We start from the raw sequence: 13,799 nt of genomic DNA, 5'->3' as shown, positions 1-13,799 counted from the left end.
TTAAATTAGTTTAATGCTTCAAATAAGTGTCTTCTGATAGGTCTAACAAATCATGGTTGTTCAGATTAGAGTGGACAAAGAAAATGCAAAGTAACAATTTCAATCAGCTTCTATTAGCCTTAATGGTGGACACTATAAGAGTTCACTGTTTGGTTTGGGTGGTTTGGCACCGAAAAATTCACCCAAAAATGTAATAGTGTCGCAGCATTGTGTCTGCCATCTCTCAAAATGGCTTATGGGTCAAGCTGTTACAGTGTAGCCTTGAACCGCCAAAGAAGTCACGTTAATCTAAGCTATCAAGAAGAAACAAAATTATGATCACAGCTATGTGAGAGAAACACAACCCCTACCTAGCATTAGCCTTTTTCATGGCCTACTTGGTTGTTTTTGTTCTTCTCGATTCCTGCTCGATGTTCTTCTCGATGTCCATGTTGGATACACCCCTTGGATGAATGTAGAGTTTGCATCTTTTGTTGAGTTGTGATTGAGTGAGGCATGGTTGACAATCGTAAAGATGAAAACCTCGTTTTTACACCCCCCCCACCCATGAGGTCTTTCATTTTGGTGTTTTTATCTCTGGCTGTTTTATAGTATTTTTTGCACAAACCTTAAAAATGTTGATTTGACGTCTGTATGAATGTGGTGGCATAAGGGATCGGAATGCTGCTGGCTGGAAAAGCACCAAACACACAAATGGTTATGAGTATTGAAAAAACAGTATGGAAATGCTGTTAAACGGCCATACCGTTTACGGGAAATGAGCATTTTGCACCAGCACTAAACTAACTATGGCCCTTTTCAAAACCACAGTTTTGGCTTTGGATTCGGCTCAGGCTAGCCTGGCCCCGCGGTTGCTTTGACAATTGTGCACGTTTTGCCTATGCACTCGGGGCTTAGACGCGAGGATGGAGCTTGAAGCCAAATCCAAAGCCGAAGCCATGGTTAAAAAAGGGCCTATGTATGTATAGGTATGTTGCATGCATGTGTGAAGCTGTCTAGCCAATAGTTGGTAGGTATATTACAATGTAGGATTTGAGGCATTACAATGATATCACCTTCTCATACCTAAATATACTGTTGGTAGTTTTGTATGTGAGGCCATGTCCGAAACGGCGACTTCGGCTACAGCTACGGCTAGATCGCGCACGTCTGCCTATTCTTCAACATTGGTAGACGCGCTGATCTAGATGTAGCTGTAGCCGAAGTTGCCGTTTCGGACACGGCCTTAGTCATACATGACTATCAAATTTCGACGCCCATTACATTGAAGTGACTCTGTAAGAGGCTTTTTCAAATCTTAGACTTCAAATTTCTAAACAACTGAATGAAGTAGAAGCTCTGTCAATTTCATGGCTTAAAAACTTTACCGCCTTGGTCAGTATGGTACCTTGACTGTCCTCAAGCCGACAGGGAAGGTTTGAGAGACAGGGCCCATGCTAAGGGCATTTCAAGCACAGTTAAGCCCGGTTCATACTTCGTGTGAATGTGATTGGACGGGAATTTTGACGTCACGAAACATTCGCTGTGAAAACAGGGCTGTGACGTCAAAATTTGCTTCGCATTCGCAAAGGAGTATGAACCGGGCTTTCTTGCAGTATCCAGGAAGGTTAACTTTGCTGGGTTGCATAACAAACTAGAATGCAATGTGATTGTACAGCTTACCGTGTTTAGTTGTGATGGGATAACACAAAGTTTCTGCTTCACCGATGTCTGAAACCGTTCCATGACGGTGCTTGAATCAATAACTTGTTCGAAAAGTCAAATCTAGACTCGGCTTCTAGCTTCTATGACAAAAGGTTGAGTCAGAGATTGGGTTCAAAAAAAGTCCTTTCAGTACCAAACCAGTTTTCTCGTTAGACAATGATGTTATAATTCCAATCGGGGTATAGTATTATCATTTGGGATGGTTTAGTTGTGAGTTATCCTCTACATGTAGCTACAATATAGCAATACAATCTAGGCTATTGTAGGATTTGACTTTGCATGGTAGAGATAATCAATTTGTTTGTAAGGTACACCCTATGTATTTCTTCTGAAGAGAAGTGATGGTTCCGAATAACAGACAAACAAACAAACAAACAAACAAACAAACAAACAAACAAACAAACAAACAAACAAACAAACAAACAAACAAACAAACAAACAAACAAACAAACAAACAAACAAATAAACAAACAGAAACCTTCTTACTTCAGAGGCAACACTTTTTCCTAGACAGAGAATGATACGCAACATACCTGAAAGAACTTAACAATTAAGAACTCTAGCATTCTTGTAAAAAACTTCAGGTCAGGTCATTGGGTGAAAATATTTCCAATAAATGCCAATAAGTATATCCCGAACGGGGTTGTTTTTAATAAACCCATTTATTATGAGTGTGATTTGCCTGGCGTGAAATCAACTTATTCTATGCCAACTTAACCAATTTATCAATGAGCACTATTGCATTTGTAAGAGTCATTTTACACTAGACCTCAATTTTAGTTTTTTTCTTCTTCACAAAACAACTTTGAGACTTCAAATTTTCTCGAAAAGTAGTAAAGCAATCACCAAAGGGAGAAAAAAAAGGTCCACAACAAGTCCAAACCTGTAGTTTAGTGTTTCTGTTGATGGACAGAGTCTGTAAACTCCATTAATTGGTAATACCAGGTCAAGAGTAAGGGGGGGGGGGGGCTAGACATGTAAGCCATTTTGTTTAAGTTACTCACTTTCATCCAATCTCGGAATAAGGTCACCAGCCAAACTACCATGCCACAAGTACAATTTCCGACTGGTATCCTGCTCATTCCTGCTTAGCAGAGAAATGTTAAGCAATATTTTCTGCTCAAGCAGCTCTTTGAAATTGGGCTGTGATGCTGAGAAAAATTGCCTCTTCTGACAAGAAACAACGCACCTTTCCTAGATTTATTCCACCATGTCATTTGAAACTTAACATCAAGTATTGGGAATCAGTAGGTGTACCTGCAAATTTTAACCTAATATGTTCACCCCCCCCCTTCTTGAAGTTGATGATAACAGTTTGAGTTCAATTTACGTTTGCGTTTGGTCCTTTTGACTTTCTTGTTTTCAACAGGTGTGTTGCATTTTGCTTTTTCAAATCTTTTTGATGTTTCTCTTGTGATACATTATCTTTCATTTTCTTTATGTATGATTTCATTCAGTTCTCTTTATTCATCTTTAAATATCAGGTTGATTTAAACATTTTCATTGGTGTTCTTCTTTTCGTCTCTCATTATAAATGCTGTGTTTCTTTTGCCTCAGTCTTAATTGCTTTTCTCTTTACATATTTTACTCTTTAACCTTCATTATCTGCCTTGTTGAAAACAAAAAAATAAAACTCGGCACACGTACTAAAAGGTAACAACATTGTTCTCTTGTGTAGCAAGTTCTCTGCACCCAACACACCAATGATCCAATCTAAGTGTTTAACACCCTTACCCTTGAGTTAGATAATAGGACAGAGGCTCCACATAATCGTTTTGTTTGATAAGCGTTTTGAAAACCCTTTCATTTTTGGCTTTTGTTTTATTCCCTTATCCCTGACAAAGTGATGAAAGTTTTCCCAACTTCCCCCCATAAAGCAGCGTTCCACTGTTGCCCTTGATAATAACGAGTAATCAAGATGTAATCAAGATGTAATCTCATTGGATACTCATTGAACTCTAGTCTTTGACTCGTGATTGTTCACTGTCTGGAGGTCAATGGTCGATTGAAGGAATGCCCAATGAGATTGACTCTTTAAGGCTACCAAATAAACCTTTAGTGTGGCATCTGGGCACAATTTTATGGCTCTGCTTACCGTAAGGGAAGAATCGGCACTTGCAGAAGCAGGGAATTATGTGCTTATGTCAAGCGTATTTCATGGACTATCTGGGAATTTGGCTTGTGTGCTTACACAGCTAGCGAACAAAATTCAGCGCTTGCCCTGCAAGCAGAGAATGGTGGTCAATAAGCGCAGAATTTGACAGCAAGCACAGCCTTGAAATTAGCCGTGACATCTTACCATTAAGATTGAAAGGGTAACATCTTTCTGGAAGGCTGTTTTTAGATTCAAACAACAGCATTGACTTTCGAGAACGTCGGCTTGGCTGTAATAGCTTTGGCTCCTTTTGCTAATGTTGCAGATGTGTGCTATGAGCACTGTCATTCAAAATGGTAGTGGGAGTCATAGCCAAACAGCTGATCATTTCTGCCTGCATTATTTTCTATGAATGCAACTTAAGCTAGTACCAAATTAGCAGCTGTGGCTTGACTGTCATGTACACGAGCATTGAAGCTCTAAATACCCTTAGCAACAGCCGCAGCCATAGCCGCTGTCCCCAATGCAGACTCCGTCTTATGCTGTATCCAAATTGGCGGCTAAGCTATGACTGTAGCTAAGGGTGTTGGTTTAATGCATAATGACCCAGTGATGTAGCCGTAGCGGCTAATTCTGACATGACCTTTTTATTTGGTAGCCTTATTTGGTAGCATTATTTGCATGGTTTGGTACCCTGACTCTAGTCTGCACAATCCAAGAACACTTATGTCCAGTATTGACGCCCCTTATTCCTGTAGCCCTATAGTAAAGATAGGGCGCATTTCAAGTTTTGGTACATGATGAGGTACATTTTAACATGTAACAAAAAATGTGCCTTATCTTAAAAAAAAAAAAAACATTTAACAATAAATGTGACCTCTGATCTACCCAAGATGCATGACACTAGTGATGCACAAACCTCACTAAAGGTGAATGATACCTCACCACACGAGGTACATTAGTACATTGAGGTGAAGTGAGGCTACTGTTAGGCTCATATGAAGTGAGGCAATTTGTGAGGTTATAAGTTCTGGTAGTTGGATCTCAATGACACCTAGATATCTTAAGTAAAATTCACTTGACTTCATTTCAGTACAAAGCACATGTAGGACTGACTACCTTATCACATGTATGTTTCTGTAAAGCACATGTAGTCAGTTTTCTCATTTGGGGATTTCAGCATCATTTCTAAACAGGGCCCAATTTCATAGAGATGCTAAGCACACAAATTTGCTTAGCATAACATTATTGCCTTGATAAAAACAGGAATACCAACCAAATTTCCAAGTGATTTTCAGGATAAGCAAACAACAGCTGAATACCAGCAACAAGCCAAGTAAAACAAGTGGAAATTTGGTTGATAATCCTGTTTCAATCAAGGAAGAATATTCATGCTAAGCAAATTTTTGGTGCTCAGCAGCTCTATGAAATTGGGCCCAGGTTGCATGCTGCACAATGAGTAGTCTTCTCCTAAGGCTATCGTCAACTTCTAGGGATACATGTACATGCAATTATTACTCTCCAATAGTATCCAAAGTCAAACTAACAAAATTTTAGGGTAAATTAAGCCACAATTGTTCACAATGTACCATAGTTTGCAATTAAATTACATGTTTTTCATTATAGATGGATGTTGCATAATTCTATAGGCACATGTTGTCTTCTTTCCATCATCAACATTTTCAAAAACCATTTTATAGCTCTGGAATGTTCTTCCCTAACGAATCCACCCTACCCCAACCCGCAAGATTTTGCATGAACAGTGTGCGTATAGTGGCCAACTGCACCCAATCACTGCTAGGAAGTATTTTTAAGCAGTCATTTTTGGCGGAGCTTGTTTCAAAAGTTTGTCCTTGGGTGGGCGGGGGGGGGGGGGGGGGGGGACCACTCTTTTATCCCCAAGGGGAACCTTTTTGGAGTCCTTTAAACGATCTCCCTTCCTTATAACAAGGGAATAATATATTGTTTAATTGATGTATCCATACATTTTGTAGTGCCTGTGTAGTTTGTGCATGACAATGAAAGTGTTGCAACATAAATATTTTGTTTATTGTTCAAATTAATTTGAGATGATTTTGTATCCCTTTAACTCACAGTTTGCAAAAAAGAAAGAAAAGTTATTTGCTGTGATTTGTGTAACTCTGGTTCCGACCTTCTGTTTGTTACACTTTTTTCTTTCTTTTCTATTTTCTGAAAGTCTTGTTGACCTTTTATTATCTTATCTGTGACATTGAGGGCGCTCTTTATAACAGCAGTGGCTGTTGCAGGGTCATAGCAGTTGCTAATGATCTTGTTTAAAAAAAAAAATCCCTGTTGGAAATATTTTGTTCTGTCTGAGAGCAACTTCTGTATTGAAATACAAAATTACTACGCATTGCAATAATGATATATGATAACTTTAATGAACCTTGCCTCTAGTTCAGTTTTTGTTTATTACCTTTATTGCACAAACCTTCAAATATAATGTGTTGCAAAAAGGAAAACCCCCGGACAAACACGCAGGCCCACTAAATGGGGACTCTTGGTCACACATAAGAATAAAACAAACATACAGAGAGAACAGCAAAAAAAAAAAAAAAAAAAAAAAAAAAAATGGAGAAAACTAGGAACTACAAATAGTCATTAGACCACTCACTGACCACCATTCAACCAATAGGACTGCGCAAACTAACTCAGGGTGTTTATAAATGTTCATCTAAGCATGCTAACCAGAGATACACTCTGTGAGTAAAGGCCACTGCTATATGCATGAAGTGCCCCCTCAATAGTTTCTTGACGCCCAATCTCTACCTCTCTATTTCTCTTTCTATCTCTCTTGGTCTGTATGAATTAAACATCCCATCAGATGTGGACACTTTCTTTCAACCTCATTCTCACTTTGATTGATCCCCTCTTGTAGATTCGTGTGGTCCATGCCTTCCAGTCAGGGGTGAATCATCGCATCGAGCGTAAGAGCCTGAGCAACTCCGTCCACGAGTTCATGGCACCACCACTTGGCGAGTCGTACGACATCGAGCACACCAAGAAGGACGATGACAGCGCCCCCACGGTGTCCTTTCATAGCGTAGAGACCACGCTGTAGACCGGGGGATCAGGAATTGGAATCTGCCATCATCAGGGTTTGGGGTTTTCAACATCATGACTAGAAAGCTTCACCATTGTGTTTGACTGGAGAGTGGCCGATATGGTCTCGTAGACACAGTCACATGACACATAAAGATGGTGTTGGTTGGTCAAGAAACCTGACCTTTGACATCGTATCCAGGGAATTTTATCAACAGACCGTGACTCGTTACTCTTTTAAGTGATCTACTTATGTGGAAGCGGATATCGGTAGTTTGTTTGATTGGGAATGAAGATTGAGTAGTAGAAAAAAACGGAAACAGGTTTCAACTGTGAAATGAGAAACAATGGTGTAAGATATTAATGTAGGAGGGTTTTAAGGAACGTACTGAAGTGGGGAATGGGGTGTGGGAGTTATCGGTAGTGTAAGGGGGTGTGAAGGAAAAAACGCTGGTTTGTCATTGGTTGCAATTTGTACATATTCAAATAAAACTGCAATGCTGCTGTGTCATGCTGGGGAGAATGCTCATTAAGAAAGCATTGTATATAAAACAGGCACCAAGGAAGCCAAATGCCGTCTTTCAGTATTGGATGCATAAGAAATCAAAACCCAAAGGAAGATGGAGAGGGTTCCCCCCGTAAAGACATCAGGGAGGCACTTGCCACGCCCTTATGGGTGTGGCCTGCATTGTAATAATAAGAACAATTTTTAAATCTTTGGACAGTTTAATCATTATTCAGGTAAACTGTTTGTTTTTTTTTCTCTTGTATGGGTGTCGAGTATTACCAAGCTTGGTGCATGTAGCCAGTATTTCTCTTGTGTGGTGATTGGATCTTTGCTGTGATCAAGTTTTTGAAGAAAAAAAAATAGTTACAAGGAAAAACAAAAAAAGTGAACATGTTGGCAAACATTACTTTGAAATAAAGAAATTTTCAATTCTGTTGTTGGACGTCAATAGGTTTTCAAACCTTACTGCTTCATTGCTTTGTAGTAGTGTCGACGTAATAAATCTGTTTAAAAATCAAATCTGTTTAATGGACTGTTCAGCTCCTAAAACTTAATAACAAAATACATGTGAAATCCCTGTAGAACTACCAGACAGTCGCGTTGGTCTAATTGGTAAGACATCTGTTCTCGAATGGTAAAACTCTTGGGTTCGAATCCCACTCAAGTAATGTGCCTGTGGATTTATTTTTTCACAGAGCTCGGGGGAAAGTACTACAGTGCTCGATACACATCAGTGTATGGGTATAAACCAAATCAAGGGGGCACAGAGACACAAAGGTCTAATATCTAAATATTTCATTTCATTAATTTATTTACTTGGTTTGTTCAATATGAATATTTAGTTAAATCCGTTAGATCCTGAGTGTTCACTCCCAAATGAGTAGGACACTTGAGGGACTGATAACGCTGATTATTGAACACATCGTTGACCACATTCATGAAAGGAAAGTTCTGAAGGAACTGAGCGTTGTCAGAGCTGCTGAGTTCTCTCACATTTCTTGTTTTCGCACTACTTTAACAACACACTATAAAGAAAGTATGAATACTTCATTACAAATAAGCCAACCTAATGTTCCTTAAAAAAAAAAAGGTAGAGAGTTTGTAGACTTTAGTCACATAGGTTTGAGGCATTATAAATGAAAATTGTTAACTTTGTGTATTTTCATTGAATAACTGCAAAATTGACATAAACGATTATTCTGTGCACAAACTTTGCTTTTTTTTTTATATACCGATTAAATAATGTTGTTTCTTCTATTAGTCCTAGTGTTTTTTCTGGAGGGAACTAACAATGTACATAACCTTTTTCTCTTCTTGTAAGAAGCCAGCATTCCTTAATGGAGTACTCTGTTACCAATGACCTTTCGTTGTGTGTATAAACTATGTGTGAACGTGAGACAAAATAAGTGATGTATAAAATAGGACCTACATGTAAGTAGTGGATTCAGGTGGTCACCTTTGTCCCCCTTTTCCCCGTTCCATATTCCATGGTGTGGGGGTCTATTGTGGAAGACCGCACCCCATTCCTACTCTGCTGTAGATTTCAAAGTTTGACGTCTTTGGGGAGGATAGGTGGTAGATTGAATGCTTTATACACTGGAGTGACACTATGCTTCCAGCTGCTGACTTGGCACATGAGAAGCAAGGTCAGGTGTCCAGTACACTGAGATTCTGATGTGTTCTTAGCCAATAAGACACTGTCTGTGCTTGGATTAGACCAATCATATCCAGTGCAGACTGACCAATCAGATTTTAACATGCATTTCAGGAAGTAAATTAAAGACCAATGACACTTCCCTGTGTGACACTCTCCTTGCTTGTTTGCTAGATTCTCCAATGATGTATCTGACCAGTTGTGCTTCATGTTTACAGATAAGCACGGAATGATCAGGTATATCACATGATATTTATCCGTGTCTGAATCTGAATTATTTAGGCGGCAAAGCATGGAAACTTAAAACCAACTGTTTAAAAGTTCCGATGAAGATGTTACAGTTTTAGACGTTGGAGAGCAAACCCTATAGGAAAAAAACCTAGGCTACCAGTATTAGGTAGGGACTGATAACCCAATCCACATGCCAGGCTCCTGTTTGAGGTGGGATTCGAACCGGCGTCCACAGAGGTGGAAGCATAGAGTTATATATAAGAACTAGAGAGCGAGATGACAAGCAAGATGACAAGCGTGTCCTTCTGCACGCGCGTTGAATATGAAATACACGTTTGAGGTTTTTTTTATCGAACGCTCACGCGATGCTGTTTATTCAACTTACAAAATGGCCGCACAATCACACGCTGTGAGATAGCTGCTTTGTCAACTTAGAAAATGGCCGTCTGCGCGCATGCCGGAGCGCGTATATAGGCCAGAGCGCCCTCTAGTTCTTATATATAACTCTATGGGTGGAAGGCAGGGACAGAAAACCACTGAGTCATAAGTGCATACAGGATAATGTCATAGGGTTTTAGACCAGGTCAAAGGTCAAATGAAGACTCTACTGCTACAGTTGGCTCCTCCCCCTGTATGTCTAAGGTTTCCATGGTGACATGAAAACACTTTAAGAAAAACGGACTGTCAAAGACAAGAATGCTGCCAGAAATATCTAGTAATCATTGTCAACTAAATGTAGATCAGGTGTACAATTTGAAAGAAGTCGCGGTATTGGAAGAATTAAAAAATGTATTAACTATTTATACAAAATGGGTATTATCCGTTACAGGTAGAGTTTTTTGATTTAAGATAATAAAACATAACAAGTAGCTTAAGTGTGACAAAAAGGTTTTCCAATGTATGTACATATTATTGAAAAAAGGTTACCGTGGTAACCTGCATTGTTGATCTGGCATTTGCCAGTTATTCTAGGGTTTGTTTCAATTTTAACGTTTAAAGCTCAAAGGCTTGTACTATTATATATATATATATACATATTAAACATTGATGCATTGAAGCTTTGATCTGTTTTTTGCTTATTATAAAAAGTAATCGTGTGAACGTAGAAGAGAATCTAGTGGTCGACGTCACTGAATAGTTTCGATGTTTCAATTAAATATCAGTCCAATGTATACATTGTCAAGCTGACCTATGTCTGTTTGGGGTGTTTTCGTTTTGATTTTCAATTTTGTTTTTTCCAAGATGCTAGATCATGATGGAAAGCGTTTTCAGAGCGGTAGTTTAAGAGGTTTGATTTTTCAACCAAAACCGGTTGTTGTTACTAGGCCGTGTCATGGTGTCTGGTAATTGAACGGTTTTACACTTTTTGCAAGCTTTATTAAATTTAAAAATTTAACGTGAATAAGATGTGTCTGACCTGATTGGCGCTGGCAAGGGCTGTGGTTGCTGACTATTGCTTCAACACTGAAGCCGTAGTCTCAGCAACAAGCAGCCCAGTGGGATGCATTGTATTACATCTCAAATCAACCTTGCGCGCCCTGAATAAAGGAAACACGCCCCCAGTTGGCAATTACTCTGGATGAGAAATCCGCACCACAGAGATATCATGAAGACATTTAGCTTACAATGTACACTTTTAGAATCCAATTATCCCACAATATATTAAATGTTAATTATGCAGAATGCTCATACATAATTATAGATGTGTTGAATATCCATGAAACAGGCCCATAATCTACCTCTAATACTAGTCCAGGATAAAACAGAACAATGTTTTTGGTAGATGTGTTTTTGCTTGCTACTTCCAATCATGTATCAAGTTAGATTACAGCTTGTATTAAAGATGTTTTAAAACGATTGAGAAACCTCAAACTAGTGGTGGCTGTACAAACAAAGTTATTCTTCAAATTTTCAGATGCAATTAATGTGTTCTTGCTAGGGTAGACCATGGGTAGACCAAACATTTATTTATGTTGTTTTTAATTTTGTTGGTGATGAAATAATAAGAGCAGCAATTTCTTCTTTATATTGAAGTAGAGTTGTTCGCACAATTTTGTTGTAAATTTTATGTTCGACTTAGTTTTGTTTTTAAATTCAAAAGTTGTTATCTTTTTATGCCGTAATTATTTTGTGTACCCAGACAGGTTTGATTTTGATTTGTACTGTGTGGAATTTTCCTTTGTTATTTTTCTATAATTATTTTGTAATTTCCTATACATAGCCAAAGTTATCTTTTAGTGTGATTGAAGACTTTGCAATCAAGATGCCTGACTCTAGAACATTACTTTGTAGTTTTGAATATCAATTTAATTAATACAAACTTGCAGTTGTTTAATGGCACAACCAGGCTTCGTTTCTTGACTTTAATGTTGTCCGAGTTTCCAAAAATTTCTTTGACCCCTAAACCCCAATATTAACCCCAAATCTTCACCCCTCCCCCACCCAATCACCTATTTGCCTTGTCATAAACAGAATAGGTGCTTCCTATTTCATGTAGTTAGGCATCCAACACTTCTTTGAGCCTCCACCCCCACATCACAAAGAAAAAACAAACTTTGCGAGCAACGATATCTTATAGGATTCATTGTTGAGTTTAAAAACACTAAATATTGTTTAAAACTTTATGAAGGAAGGCCCCCAAACCCTTCAGATTTCATTCTATAAAAGCTGGGCGCATAATATTACAGATGCTACGGCAATACCCGAGGTTACTGGTCTATAATTATTAGTTTTATTTTTTTCGTTTTATAGGTTTTGGGTTTAAGGGTAATGAGAGTCTTGCTGCACAATTCCACAGTCCAAAATGTTTCTGCATGAAATGTTTCTCAGATTGTGTGTTCCAGTTATGGATCATTTGTCCTCCCTGACATAACCGCTCCCGACTTTCGGCGGTATCTCACAAACGCTACACCTTTTGAAATGAAATTTTCACAGGTTAGTTTTCTACACAGTCAAAACAATCGAAAGGGTCCAAAAACCAAAGGTATATTTTGTCTTAAATGAGGTTTATACAGGTCGCTTTACATTTATTATACAAACCAAATTATGTTTGATATCTGCAATGTTTCCCAAAGGTTAAATGGTGTTGACTCAACTTCAATGGGCGACAAAATAGTACATAGTTTTTGGTGTAGAATCTCTATAGTGTTTCTCAAAAATACCCGAGAGCGTTAATAAATCACTTTTGATTCTTGAATCGACCTTTGTAGATATCTAGGCTGCTTCTTAGTTTTTGTTTGTCCAGACTGAATCTAGCAGAAAATCTGTGTTTGAAATTTTTAGCGTGTCTTAGCTGAGCGATTTGTCACATCAAATAGACCCTATGCACAACACAAAGCGCACATACATGTGCATATCTAGCATTTTGCGTGTCAAAACATGGACAAAAGGAAGGTACACGTGTTTACTCACCTTCAAACAACTACTGCCTTTTTGGGGGGAGTCCATTCCTTTTGTGCACGTTTTTACACACAAAATGGCAGACAGTAGACGCGCTTGTATGTGGGCTGTGCATAGGGTCTATTGGTGATAGCAACGTCATTGGAATAATCCTAGTTGTGACACTCATCTCCTTGAGCAAGACCTTAATTACAATTGCTTCCCGTCAACCAAAATCACTAGCCCAACCAAGTTTCGGCGTACACTCTAAGGTACGCATAAAATCCACTAGGAGTTCCTCCCTTCTTCATTGATTGTTGTTCCTAGTAAGGAGCCGATCAATCATCATATCAAGATCAAGATCCCAAGACCCAGAAGAAAATGGATACCTGTGAGGGTAAAGATTGTTGCTTTGAATAATGAGCAAACTATGCACTCATTTAGCTGCTGGTGCTGCATACTCCTAAGGAGTTGGGATGGATACATGAATAGAGAGGGTCCAGTAATAAAACTGTAAGACACTTTTGAAGGCCTATTTGGCTTGAAAAGGTGCATAATGAATATTTTAAAACAAATTATCATCATTTTTATTATAGTTAATATGCGTTTTTAATTTGGTAATGTTGCAGACTATACATTTGCTTCATCTTGTACATGTTGTGTGCCTACATGTACTTTGAATCAAACAAAATACATCATTTACCATGTTGGTAAAGATGTTGTTCCTAAAATGCTCAAAATCTTTGAATAATTTTGTTGCATCCCTGTAGAGCCATCTTTCCTTTGTCCCTTTACGTTGTGGTTAAGAACCTCCCATAGACTTTGTACACCAAATTCCCTGTGGAGCATCCCAGTCTTAAGATGTCTGTGGAGACCATTAGTTTTTCTCTTTTTTTGGTCTCCAAGAGGTAGGGCATATTAATTCACACAGTTAAAGACACGCGCTGCGAAGTTATCCCATTTTTCCATTACACACTCGCCGACGATACCTCATCAACTCTCAAGCCAATGATTCATCAAAGGCATCATTAAAAGTCCATTTTGGCTGAGATTTAAAGGCACTGGATACTATTGGTAATTACTCAAATTAATTGTTAGCATACAAACTTACTTGGTAACGAGCAATGGGGAGTTGTTGATACTATAAATCACTGTGAGAAATGGCT

The 13,799-nt window shown here is 38.5% G+C and overlaps 1 protein-coding gene across 2 annotated transcripts in view; it reads left to right on the top strand.

Moving 5' to 3' along the window:
* The window catches only part of LOC139950567 (plasma membrane calcium-transporting ATPase 3-like), a 116,298-nt gene extending 103,847 nt beyond the window's left edge, over nucleotides 1–12,451 (top strand). For both annotated transcript variants that reach the window (XM_071949318.1, XM_071949326.1), the window contains one exon: nucleotides 6,699–12,451. In XM_071949318.1, the coding sequence (XP_071805419.1) occupies nucleotides 6,699–6,881 (183 nt within the window). In that variant the 3' untranslated portion in view covers nucleotides 6,882–12,451. The remainder of the gene's footprint in view (nucleotides 1–6,698) is intronic.
* Nucleotides 12,452–13,799: the final 1,348 nt, after the last annotated feature.

Source organism: Asterias amurensis, chromosome 2 (genome assembly GCF_032118995.1).
Source record: "Asterias amurensis chromosome 2, ASM3211899v1".
Taxonomy (NCBI): domain Eukaryota; kingdom Metazoa; phylum Echinodermata; class Asteroidea; order Forcipulatida; family Asteriidae; genus Asterias; species Asterias amurensis.
Note: the sequence above shows the minus strand (reverse complement) of the source record. Positions and strands in the feature narration are given on the sequence as shown.